We start from the raw sequence: 13,861 nt of genomic DNA, 5'->3' as shown, positions 1-13,861 counted from the left end.
ATACCATGTTCATGGATTAGAAGACTCACTAGCATAAAAAATAATTCTCTCTAAATTAATCCTTAGAGTCAAAGCAATTCCAATTTAAACAGTGAGACACGACAATTGTTCCCTTGCAATTAATAATAATAATTAATAAAGAATAAAGAAGTCTGAATATAATCAATATATCCTTGAAGAATAACAACATGAGGGGATCTACGATAACAAACATCTGGTCAGTGTGACTCAAAGGGATCATAAAACCAAATTTATATTTCTCTACAAAAGACAAACTGTGTTTTTCTTAGTCTGTGTTTCTTACCTTGCTCTTTTGTATCCCTGCTTCTCCAGTGACTCAAGCGTACAGCCCTGGAGACATCATCTTTGAGTCTTCCTTTTCTTCTACCCTCTGACCCTTACTCCAGTGCTATCCAGTTGGTCTCTGAAAGCCAACCCCTCTTTTCCCTAACTACGGCCACGGTACAAATGCAAGCACTCATCAACTTGCCATCATTTCTAGGGTAGCTCTTACAAGTCTCCTGCTCCTACCTGTGCCTTACTTCCTCCTGCTACCATATCAAACCATTCTTTACATCCTCACCAATCTTTAAAAAATAAGGTTGTTTTCAAGCCAGTAACCTGACCTAAATATTCAGTAAATCACCTTCCTGCTGCAAAGGGGGATCCAGACAACAACCCCCCTGGGCCTTACAAATCCTTTACGTTGCACCTTCCCAAATCATTTCTTGCCAAAGCATAAACCCTTACATACCCTCTGCACTACCCACATTGGGCTATTTACCACCTCCTCTTTCATAAAATTTCGTGAATCTTTACAACTTCAGTTTTTATCTTATTTATTGGACTCTGTAAAGTTTTACACCACCTTTTGTCCAGGAAGAAACTTATAAGACCAAGATCCAACTCAAATGTCACCTTCCTTGAAAACCCTTCCCAAACCCAAATGCAATTAATGCATTCCTTCCTCCGTGTTACCATGATATTTTGTTTACTGCACTTTCACATTGATAATTGAAATATTTGCTGCTTTTTTTTCTGGTGGATTTTGAAATCATTACTGGAGGGGACACATCTTATTAGTATTCCCCAATCTTCCTGAGACACATCAGGTGCAAAATATCGGTGTATTAATTTGCATTTGTACAGTGCATCACACTTATGCATTTAATCCTTACTTGTTTCATAGATGAGGTAACCCCACCCCCATATTAGAAATAAGAGAATTTAAGTTCAGCAGCAGTAAGTAGACCAAATTAATAGAATTAAACACAGAAGACCTAGACTTGCACCTAAGTCTTCTGACATGATACCCAGTGCTCTTTAAGGAAAACCATACTACCTACATCCATACTATTAATGTCTACTGGCGTTCATTCTTTACTATTATAAAAGCTCAAGAATGGAGACTTCCTTTGGCAATGATTTGTTTGAGAATTTGAGATTCTTCATTAAAAAACTCTTCATACATAAAATATTAACTTATGATGAAAAAAGTAGTTCTTTACCAGACAATTTAAATAAATTGAAGGTTTTTGAAACTGAATTTTATAGAGATAATTAACAATATACACTTATGCCAAGTGGAAGAATGTTTCCAGGCATAGATATGTGATTATTTGATATAAGAAGGTATCTTTTAATATACTGTACATTTCATGTTTTAAGCCAGATAAACTTTCCCACAGATTCTCCATTTTATAGATCAGAACTTTCCCGCAGAAACTTGCCTATAGCACTCGTTCTCTCCATTATGAATATCGACCTCAAAGTTGAAAGAACTGAATTTTCCCCATCCACTGGCCATTTTCGGCTCATCCAACAAGCAATCATCTCTCCCTTGAAACATATCAAGCGACACTGACTCTAATGGCACGTGAGCCCAACAAGTTCTGAAAAGCACATAGGTGATGCCTGAATACCTGGTCACTGTGTTGGCAGATTTTTTTCCTGATGGACTGAAGCTGGAAAAGAGGGATGGAATATTATGCATAAATGCTTTCAATGATGATTTTGGCAAAGTCAAGTCAAGGAGCTCCACAGTGACTGCGGCTGCATCCGCTGGCTGCCATGATTGGGCTGGAGCCACGAGAAACCTGAGGCCTTAACAAGAGTGCCCGCTGGGGAGGTAGAAGCATCTTCCCTTCCCTCTTAATGAACGCTACGGGACACTGGCCCTGCAACTTCCTGGTACCACTTCAGAGGAGCTCTTGCTTCTGTTGTCAGGGACGCGAGGGTTCAAAAGGCTTTGTAGCTTGGACAGCCTTCGAGGTTTCTAAACCTCAGAAATTGCAGTCCCAGAAAATCAAGGGATATCCCTAAGGTTACACACAAGTACAACAGCACAGCCAGCAGTGGAAATTACATTTCTTATTACCGATAGTTTGTTTTTCGATTGCCATACCACCTAGCCACACAGAATTATTTAAAGAAAGCAAAACTTATATTTGCTTTTCAAAACCACAGTAGAATATTGCAAGTGAAAAAAGACTAGACACTTTGTTTTTTCAATTTACCATTTGTTTTTGCTTCTCCTGGACCTGCAACCAAAGAAAAAGTCAACCATGTATATTTAAATGTATGCAAGGATAAGGACATTGTGCGAAGGGCCGAAATGTGCTCTAGTAGATGATGTGGGAAAATATGACAAAAAATAAGTTGAAATTTCTAAATCGATCTATCTGAGAAAAATAATTGAAAAATCATATTACCAATACAGACCTCTTCCAAATAATTGTGTAATTATCAGTCACATCCCCTCCCAATCCCCTGCCAAATAACAAAGTCTGCAAAGTACTTTCTTAAAAGTGTTTATGCCCTCCACAAAGGCTTACTCTTCACATATCATGAGTAAAGAAAATTGCAGGAAAAATTTAAAAGAATATACATCTTGACTGTCACGACTTATAATAGTACCATTTTCAAATGCATAAATTGAAATAACTTCAGCATTCAGTTCAGTGATTAGTATACAATTATTTATACATAAAATATTGTCTATCTAAAAATGATAAAGTTAAGACTTTACACCGGGTCAGGCATTGTATCATATTTCACATTTCTACAACTCCAAGGATAAACCCACGTTTCATCAACAGCAAGTGTTCGATTAAGGTTTGATGAATTTCTGAATATTTGTAGCTTAGAGCCATGTGCTTAATCTTAGCTCTGTGTAAACATAGGATTGTGAGTATGTAAGCTCCTCAAATTAACCCAGATGGCAAAATCTGTACCAGAAATTACTGAAAGACTACATAGCCAAGATTCTAGTCACATATTAGTCAATGTGAATTGAAAATCGTCAATATATTTTAGATCTACTAAGCATTTGAGCAAATAGGCAAGAGAACAACACACTGAAATGTGTATGTTGGTTGTCCCTGTTACCTCTCCAAACCTCCCCTACCTTTCCACTTAGGGACTTAACCTCTCAAATGCAAGGTTTGGAGGACTTGAGACATGAAAGCATTTTTATATATGACAAGAAAAAAGAACTCTATCTACAAGTGTTTTGATAAAGATCATCTTCCCACAAATAAGTAGCTGCAATTAAAAAAGAAATCCTCCACCTCCTCTACATTTTTGGCACGACGAGTTAAAATTATACAGTGTTTACTATGTTCCAGACAGAGTGGTCTTTACCTAACATTTATTTAGGTCTTGTAATAACACCATGAGGATCATAACAGCATCTCCATTTTACGGATCAGAAAACCGAAGTATTGTGGAGGTTGCAAAAAGCCACAACTACCATAGGATGGGTCTGATATTAGAAGCCACACCCATCTCGCTCTAGATGCCAAGTTTTTAACAGATGCACTATTATGTTTCGCTGAAATATTAAAAAATAATCTTTGAAACCAACCCCAAGTTTCAAAAATATCCCCATCCAAAAGAGCGAGAGAGGGAGGGAGAGAGAAGCAGCAGCATGGCAACACACGGAATCCAGAGTTCTGGATTCAGATTCTGTTTGTATCACTGGGTGACCTAGAGTAAGTTATCCTAAAACACGAAGCCACAGCTACCATTCAATATAGAAATAAGATACTTGGGGATCCTCGGGTGGCTCAGCAGTTTAGCGCCTGCCTTCGGCCCAGGGCGCAATCCTGGAGACCCGGGATCGAATCCCACGTCGGGCTCCCGGTGCATGGAGCCTGCTTCTCCCTCTGCCTGTGTCTCTGCCTCTCTCTCTCTCTCTCTCTCTCTATGACTATCATAAATAAATAAATTAATTAATTTTTAAAAATTAAAAAAAAGAGAGATAAGATACTTTACAGAGCACTTTTTAATGATACACACAGTGTTGTGTATGAAGCCCCTTCCACCATTACATACACTAGAAATCTACCCTTATTGTAAATTCTTTTTAATCCTGGACACCCTGGAGACGTATCTTATCATCAATATCGTTTTTTCTGTGTTTGACTCTTGGTCATTAGTTGACCCGACAAATCTCACAAATCTCTTTCCCCCCAAAAACATGATTCCACACCAACTCCTGGTTTAGGTCGCGACATCCATTACCCATTCCAAATGGCAAATCCTAATTATTCCTCCCCTGGTCACTGCCTGTAGGCCGCAGTCTACCCAGGTCCAGAGAGATGCCATTTCTTCCCCTGGGACTAAAATGTGTATCTAAAAGAAAAAAAAAAAAAAAGTCCCCTCGGTTCTTAGGTTTAGAAAAGAAGAGAACAAGAAAGGAAGCCTGTTTTACCAGATTCTGTTCTTACGAATTTGTTTGAGAAAAAATACAAGAAGGAACTCTTCCTCCTAGAACACATGATAATTTGCTCAAAGTAGCAGGCTTTCTTCAAAGAAATTGTAATTTAGTAAATATCACATAAAGTATATATTTCGAACATGCCAGACTTCCTAGTCTTAGGAAACCACAGGGCAGATCCGAGGAGTCTAGTTACCCCTATGATCCCTGCGAAGCTTTCAAGCTTTTGACCTTTGGGTTTTCAGGCAAGTTAGGATTGAGAAGATGAAGTTCTTTAAGATCCTTGTCTCAAAAAAAATAAAAAATAAATAAAAATGAAAATAAAGAAAATTTAAAAAAAGAGCCTTGTCTCAGCATATTTGTTTTCTCAAAGGCATTCACACATCATCCCCGCACATAACGTACACAGCAAAGCACTTTCCTGAATGGCCTGCATTTGCCAGGACGTGCTTCTCACTCTCGGGGGCCCGAGTCACGCACTGACGGACACTCACACAGCAAGTCTCCAGTGTGACACAGGTTAACGCCTGCCACACAACACGTCAGCGCCTGTGCCAAGAACGGGGCTCTAAGGACGGGCCCCGCTCAGATCCAGCGCTGCGCGGACTCTGCTCAGATGGATCCTGTGCCTCCTTACGGGGCCCACACCCCGCCGGGCATCTCGTCTGCAACCGGCCCCACTTGGAGAACACTCGGGACAGGGACCAGGCCCCGCCCGAGGTGCCCCGGCTTCCTCCGACCGTGCAGCAGGCAGGTGACAGCGCGAGCCGTCGATGGCAACACGCTTCTCCCTACAGGGAGCACCTGCGCGACAGCTGGACGCCCGTGCCACAGGCGCCACCACCTCAACTGCAGGTCATTTTTTTTATTATTATTCATGAGAGACCCAGAGATAGAAGCAGGGACGCAGGCAGGGGGAGAAGCAGGCTCCCCGGGGGAAGCCTGATGCAGGACTCGATCCCGGGACCCGGGTCAGGCCCTGGGCGGGGGGCAGCTGCCCCACCTCAAGCACCGAGCCCCCGGGCGCCCCCGGTATCGCCAGCCCTAATACACCGGGGCTGGCCGGGGAGCCCGTGGAGGGGGGCCAAGAGCCAGCACCTGACATACGGCCCCTGGGTTCAAGTTCTGATCACTCGGCGACTGTCACCACGGCCTGCGGCCGAGCCGTCCCGCCCCGCGTCCCCGTGTGCCCCAGAAGGGGAACTGTCACCTTCGCTCACGGACACAGGCCAAGGCAGGCGACCGCTGAAGAGGCTTAACGTGAAACTGTGAACTACGCTACTGTGACAGGAGTCACAGAGGCCATGCCTGGATCTACCAGGTATATGGGCTCGTTCTCTAGAAAGTTCTCCACGCGGCTGTTTTCTAGTGCAGCAGGATGTTCTTCCTTGGGGCATTTCAAAAGTCCAACGTCCAACGTGAGGGGTAGCACAGAACGTCGCAAAGCCCCATCTGCTAGGTGCTCGGGGTCAGAACCAGGAGCCCCGAGGAACAGAGCCCCGTCCTTCCCATGGGCCGCTCCACGGAACCGAGGCCACGGGGCTTCCCAACGCTGCTCAACAACAGACACCACCCCGGGAGCACCTCAAGTCCACTCATGGCCAAAGGAGATGGCCCACCGGGCCGGGGCACCCGGGGGCCCGGCGGTCCCACCCGAGTAGCACAGATGGGAAACGTAAGGAAAGAAGCAGCTGCCCGACCCTCCTACACCCCCCCCACCCCCGCCTCCCCCAACACACGAGCTAACGGCCCCCACTGGAAGTTCACAACCCGGGGAAGGCAGCAAATGCCCACAACACGTGCAGGCTCTGTGACTCGGTGCCCGTGCAACTGCGGCTTGTAGAACGGTGTAGCGCGCTGAACACTGTCGGGGTGTCTTTTTTTAAACATTTAGGTAAATGCTTTGAGTAGCTCACTAATACACAACGTTAGATTTTGTTTGGGGAAAATAATACACGTGCAAACACTTCAGGCCTCCTTCAAGCACGGTTTCAACTTTTTAAAGGGCTCTCATCATTAAGAAAGCTGTGCTTTTGTTGTTGTTGTTGCTGTTTTTTAAATATGGTCCACGGCAAATAGTTTAGCTCAAACTATAAATATAAGTTGCAAGAGAAGAGCTGAGTAAGACCAGCGAACGCCTCCTTGGTTCGCTTTCTGGATTTCAATTAACACCTAATGTGCAATACTTCTTAATACAAGTATATAGTCAGCTCTTTCAAACGGCTTGACAGGATTAGCACACGTTTTGCAAAGAGCTGACAGCACAAGCCTTCCATCAGCCAACCCACAAAGTCTCAGAATCTAATCGTCAATATCCCATTTTCAGGGCTGACAATGGCAAGAACTAAATAAATAAGCAAGGGATTCTCTCCCTCCTGCTTTCTGGGAAAGAACACATTCTGTGCAGTTCATTCCGTAGCTTTAAGGCTATAATTTTTTTAATGTTCCTCCCCAAGCATCATTATTCACTAGATAACTAAAGGAAATAAACCACTAAAGCCATATTGCTAAATCATTCTACTGGATCCAGGGCTGGGGGGAGGACTCTTCACTCCATCATTTAGGGAGGATCGGTCCAGGATTAAGTCCAGATCTTGGACTAGGAAAGAACTGTAAGAGGCCTCAAAGTTCCCCCAGTAGAGGATGCCCTACATCCCCAGAAACTTTGCCGGGCACCTGAGCCTCGGCCTGGCCCAGGCCTAGCTACGGGCTCGAGATGCTGCAGGGGGCTTTCCTCCAGTTCAGGGGAGCAGCATGGTCCCCCTCCCCCACCTCCCCAGACACCAGATGGTCCCAGCAGGATGTGTAAGGCCTCATTTTAAATGGATTATTGGCCTCTATCTTTTCCAAGCATTCTTAGAAAAGCTTAGGGAGGTCCTAGTTTTAAATATTCTAAGCAGATGGGTCTAAGGTACTAATAAGAACTAATAGATAATATTCTAAAAAGAAAAGAAATAATGCTGGTCGATCCCTAGCACTTGATACCATCCATCTGAGTTCTAGAAACATTTAAGGGCTAACCTCTGTCCAATATACCCGCTGGTGAAGAGGCCTAAGGGATCATAATGTGACTAATATTCTTAAGGTTTACAAAGAACGGGATGGTAACTAGAGGCAAGTGAGATTAAATTTTAAATCAGGGGAAGCTGCTAAGATGTACAAAAATAGGGTCCTTACATATACCACAGGGGAAGACAATATGGTTTTGCAGAAGAGACCACACACGGCACACATTAGGCTTTCGTAAAAAAGTGAGCCATCGTGACGGCAAGAGGAAACGTGTGCAAGTACATGCTAAGTTTCTCAAAAAGCCTTTGCAAGGCTCCTACCCCCTTTTAACTGTTCCACCATAGACTAAGGAGGCCTAAACAGAGAAGGCGGGACTCTAATTCAGTAGGTCTGAATCAGAAATCATAAAGATTCCATTAACAATTACCCGAGGTGCCTCCGAGGAGGGATTCCAACTACACGTTGAACTTGCAAGTGACAGTACCTTCCTCAGAGGCAAGAACATGGGAAGACCTCAGGAGACGAGATGTAAAGAAACAAACAAAAAGGAGCTTCAAAAACGGTTTACTCTATGGGAATATATTTAAGAGAAAAAAAAAGTCTATCTAATCCATACGTAGTGACAGGAATGGCCATTTATGGGCCAAAATTGGACGGGGACCCTCACGACGAAGGCTACAGAATCACTACTGGCAAAGGATGAAGAGAATCCAAGTACATAGAATGTAATGTCTGTCCATTCCTTTTGCAAGAACCATATTTTGGCCACTTCTGAATTGGCATCAGAAACAGGAGGGATGGGGAAAAAAAAAAAAAAGGGAAAAAGAAAAAACAAGATCTGAGGCCTGAAAACCAAAAGAAAAGAGGCTGGTAAAGAGAAGCCACTCCATGAAATGCATTTTTTAACATGAGGGTTTGGCAACTGACGGAGGTGCTGACCAAGAAATACATGCTTCAATATTTAATACTAAGAAAGAATAAAGTCGACACAGGGTTGGACATCAAATTCTGAAATGTCATACTTGGGAGGCTGACCGCGGAGCTGGGGAGCCCGGCACCGAGGACTGAACGAAGGGGCGATCTTTCCAAGAGCTTATAAACTTAGGAAGAGCACCCCAAGAATTCGTGTACGAGGGCCCCGGGAGGCTGATCTTAAAGAACAGCAGCAAGAAGACTCCTTGAGGACGCCCAAACCCGGTTTCTAGGTAAACAGGCTCGCATACGCCACTCTAAAGGCTAATTTAACCTTGCAAGTCACTGACCTTTAATCATGTTTGGAGTTTTTCCAAGGAAAGGAGTCATTTACTCAGAAGATTCAAGATAGAAAGCCTTTTTTTCCTTCTTCTTCTTTCAGGGTGTTCACGCTTATCCAAAGAGGATAAGGACAAGCTTCTGAACAAACGGTTTACGTTTACCCGTCATTCAAACTATCAAATTCTTTCATCCCTTTTACTGCATGTTATATTTTCAATTGCCCTGAGCTTTCCTGATACAGAGTCGGTCTCTCGGGTCTCTGTCTGTCCAGGTAATTTCTAGACGAACCTGAGAGATTAAGCTGCACACCGAATCTGCCCAGGCTCTTCACAGCTATTAATACTCTGATTAACACCTATTGGAACAGGACAACACTGAAACAGGATACCTCTGCCTCTCTCTGCTCTGGAATGGCCTCCTGCAGCATCAGCTCCCCCGTGTCCCTCAGGAACCTTCTGAACTAGACAGTAAGACTGCAAACTCAGATGACTATGTACTGTGCTGAAGAAAGACAATCAGAGATCCCTCTGAATTAGCTGCGTCTTTGTGTTTATCTATATATATATATATACAGAGAGAGAGATTAATTACCTATATTCCGTCCCAATGGACTTGGCTATAGAAATAGACCTGAAGCTGCACTGCACTAACTTACCTACTGTCACTTACACCAAAATGTCTTTCTAAGTGAATGTTCAGTTCACACAAGGCTTCCTCTTTGTCCACTGGTTTCACGAACCTGAAATCATCGGAGTTCTCGTGGGTATAAAAACTACACCGTTTCACAGATACATTAAAAAGGGCACAATTTTTAACGAGCGATATGAAGACGATTTCTCCTCGGGTAACATTACTGGTTAGAACAGAAGTCTGTAGCTAAGGGATGAAGATCAATATGTATAGTCTATAGATATCGAAAAGGAACTGAGAACTTACTAGATATCAGCAGTGGTAATCTATCCCCGTGATAAACATTAAAAATCGGGCATGACCTCTGCCCTCAAAGACTTTATACTGTAACTGGGTTTGGAAAAGATGAAACCATATTCTTAGTCATTTCACGCTTATCAGATGTGAAAGTAACTGCACTTCTTTTAGTCTAGACTCTAGGTAAACCAGATTAAATTTCTATTGTTTGTTTTTCAAGGAAGGCCTCCAAAAGGCTGGCTGAGAATGCAGTGTAATTATTTGTCTGTCTGTCTATCTACGTGCCAGGTTTTACAGCCAGAAGACACCACATCAAGCTCTGGATAATCTTAACAACCATTTGAGCTCATGGAGCATCTGCTTTCCTACCTGCGTAATGGGAAGATTAACAAATTGTTGAGCTGAATAATGTACTTCCAAGCGCTTTTGGGACTATAAAGCGATGCCAGTCGTTATGACACCGAGCCACTGCATAGCTTGAGAAAAAGCAGGATCTTGTTGGAGAAGTTCAGAAAGGACACTTTATTTTATGGCCCTCGCCCTCCACTCTAGCTCTTTCGAAAGGGCAGATCAAAGGTGCCCCAGAATCTGGAGAGCACCCTCTCTTGCTTTCCTGTGGCCTTCTTTCACTTATCTATCCTCAACTTTCTTATTTTAGTGACCTTTTTTGGACTCTTATCTGGGATTTCAATGTGCTATTTCGTTTTTTTTTTTTTCCTGTTATTACAACTTTTACTCGTCTTAAACAGTGCCAAAAGGGAGGCCACCAAAAGGGAAAAAAAGAAAAAGAAAAAGATTTTGCCACTCTTTAGCCAAGATGGGAAATTAAAACCTTTCATGTCACTTAATTTAAAAAGCAGGGTTGGTCATTTAAAAAGTGATCTCAGATTTTGGATATACTTCTCAGCCTTCCACTTGGGCCATTCTTAGTTCTCTTTCATTACACATATAAATATACACACATACACAGGTAGGTATATTCTTGCACTCAACGATAGGGAAGAAATAAGTTTTGAGTAATAATCCACTTTTAAAGTTGTTTTTGTTGTTTTATCTTCAACAGTTATCTTCTAAAATAAAGGAAAAACAAAAGTAAATGCTCCTGAAGGTCTTTTTCTTGCCCTAGATGTTTATTTGCTGAGGATAATAAACATTTATGCTTGAGGCGAAGTTCAATACACATGGCGCAACCACTTAAATCTTAAAATTGAAAACATTCTTAAATAGAAAAAAGGAAACAATTATGTCTACGACGTTACCCTAGACAACTTCTAACACAAGGTAAACCTAAACAACATCATTTCTGAAAATAGTACTAATTTTGGAGACTTCTTATGTTCATATTTGAAATGAATGATTTTTAAAAGGCATGAACTTCTGTTGAATCTGTATAGAAAACTATATTATATTCCGGCCAATGGATACATATGCATTGGAGTTTTTGTGGGTTTTTTTTTTTTTTAACATGGATAGCCAGTTGAATCTTTCCCACAACAGAGCATCAGACGTTTTCCTAGACGCTCTTTAGAAATAACACTTCATCTCTCCTTCAGCTAAAACAGGGACGTCTACGATCTTCACCCAGTCGCAAACCCGATTCAAAAGTCCTTTTTCGAAGGAAAAAAAAGTATGTTCGGGAGTGACGGTGGTCACCCACCCAGCAGGGCGGCGCCTGCCGCGACCATCCACGGGGGAGCCCGACAGACCTGCGCTGGGACGGACCGAGGGGCCGGGGCGACGGGCACCTGCGAAGGAGAGCAGGGCGGGGGCGGCTCCGGGCGGTTCCGAGCTGCGCCCCGGGGAGCACCAGGGGTCCGCCCCGCCCGTCCGGGGCCCGCCGCGCCCCTCGCCGCGCACAGCCTCCTCCCTCGGACCCAGAACGGCCCACCCGCGGGCGGACGCTCGGACGGACGGACCCACGGACGGGCAGCTCCGGCCAAGGCCAGCCTCGCCGAGGCAGGGGCACCTGGGGACCGCCCCCCCGCCCCCGCCTCCGCCCCCGCCCCCCGACCCCACCCCCACCCCCACCCCCGCGGGACCCGCGCGCCCTCCCTCCCAGGCCGCCGCTGAGCCCCCGCCCTCGGACCCCCGGGACACCCCCCCACCCGGAGCCCCCGCCCTCGGACCCGGGACCCCGCCCCCGGACCCGGGACCCCCGCCCTCGGACCCCGAGACCCCGCCCCCGGACCCGGGAGCTCGGACCGGGGATCCCCATCCTCGACCCCGGGACCCCCGCCCTCGGACCCGGAGCCCCCGCCCTTGGACCCCGGGACCCCCGCCCCCAGACCCGGACCCCCGGAGCCCCCGCCCTCGGACCCCCGGAACCGCCGCCCTCGGACCCCGAGACCCCCGCCCTCGGACCCCAGAGCGCCCGCCCTCGGACCCCGGAGCCCCCGCCCCCGGACCCCGAGACACCGCCTCCGGACCCGGGACCTCGGACCCGGGACCCCACCCTCTGACCCGGAGCCCCCGCCCTCGGACCCGGGACCCCCATCCTCGGACCCCGAGACCCCCGCCTTGGGACCCTGGGACCCTGGGACCCCGGGACTCCCATCCTCGGACCCGGAGCCCCTGCCCTGGGACCCGGGAACCCCGCCCTGGGACCCCGGAGCTCCCGCCCTCGGACCCCCGGGACCCCGGACCCGGACCCCCCGCCCTCGGACCCGGAGCCCCCGCCCTCGGACCCAGGACCCCGCCCCCGGACCCCGCGACCCCGCCCCCGGACCCGGAACCTCGGACCCGTGACCCCCATCCTCGACCCCGAGACCCCCGCCCTCGGACCCCGAGACCCCGCCCTCGGACCCAGGACCCCCATCCTCGGACCCCGAGACCCCCATCCTCGGACCCCGAGACCCCCGCCTTGGGACCCCGGGACTCCCATCCTCGGACCCGGAGCCCCCGCCCTGGGACCCGGGACCCCCGCCCTGGGACCCCGGAGCCCCCGCCCTCGGACCCGGGACCCGCGCGGCTGCGACCCGGGGGGATTGCGGGGGCGCCCCCGAGCGGGACGGAGACGGTCCCGGGGCGCCGGGCTGGGCTCGGGCTCGGCCGCAGCGCATCCCCGGGGCGTGCACGGAGCGAGGGCACGAGTCTGAACGGGGTGACCACTCGCACGCGTGCGGGCTTCTGGGGTCTTCTTTATTTCGGGGCGTCGTTCGGACGGGCCGACGCACGTGGTCGCCCCCGCCGTGGGAGCTCCGGGGCGGTCCGGGCGCCCCCTCCGCCTGGCCCCCGCGCGGCCCCGAGGGCTCCGTCCCGCCCGCTTCGGGGGGCGCCGGCAGCCGGGGCTGGGGGCGCCCGGGACGGGGCGAGGAGGCGCCCCGCAGACGCGCGCAGCCCCCGGCCCGGAGCGGGGGAGGCGGGGACCCGAGCGCCCCGGACGTGCGGCCCAAAGTGGGGGCCGCGGGCGCCCGGGGCGGGCAGCGGAGGAGCGGGGCGGGGGGCGCAGGTGAGGTCCCGCCGCGGCCCGGGGCCACTCACCGGCCTTGCAGGGGTCCCTGTAGTCGATGGCGTCCGCTCCGTCGCCCTCGTTCCCGTCCGAAGCGTCCTCGGAGGCGAGGCCGGCGCGCGCCCGGGGCTCCCCGGGGAGCAGCATCCCCGAGGCGAGCAGCCACACGAGCATCCCCGGGGCGAGCGCCGCCAGCCCCATCCTGCTCCCGCCGCGGCAGGTGGGCCCGGGGCTGCGCGCCTCCCGGCGGCCTGGGCGACCCGCGGCGGCTCAGGTGTCCCGACACATGCGGGCGCCGCCGGCCGGCGGGAGGGCCCCGGGGGGGGGGGGCAGGTGCGGCGGCGGGAGGGGGCGGGCGGCTCCGGGGAGCGGGCGCCCCCGCGCGCAGCTCGCCCCGCCGGCGGCCGAAGTCCCCGCGGGCTCAGCGGCCCCCGAAGGCCGGGCTCCCGCGCCCCCCGCGCCCGCCGCCGCCGCCGCCGCCGCCGCCGCCCGGGGAGGGCGAG

The 13,861-nt window shown here is 49.1% G+C and overlaps 1 protein-coding gene across 2 annotated transcripts in view; it reads right to left on the bottom strand.

Annotated features, from left to right (window-relative positions):
- Window positions 1-13,575, bottom strand: part of TLL1 (tolloid like 1) — a 192,425-nt gene extending 178,850 nt beyond the window's left edge. For both annotated transcript variants that reach the window (XM_072773841.1, XM_072773842.1), the window contains exon 1: window positions 13,391-13,575. In XM_072773841.1, the coding sequence (XP_072629942.1) occupies window positions 13,391-13,559 (169 nt within the window). In that variant the 5' untranslated portion in view covers window positions 13,560-13,575. The remainder of the gene's footprint in view (window positions 1-13,390) is intronic.
- Between the last annotated feature and the right edge of the window lie 286 nt (window positions 13,576-13,861).

The sequence above is a fragment of the Canis lupus genome, chromosome 13, assembly GCF_048164855.1.
Source record: "Canis lupus baileyi chromosome 13, mCanLup2.hap1, whole genome shotgun sequence".
NCBI classification, from domain to species: domain Eukaryota; kingdom Metazoa; phylum Chordata; class Mammalia; order Carnivora; family Canidae; genus Canis; species Canis lupus.
Note: the sequence above shows the minus strand (reverse complement) of the source record. Positions and strands in the feature narration are given on the sequence as shown.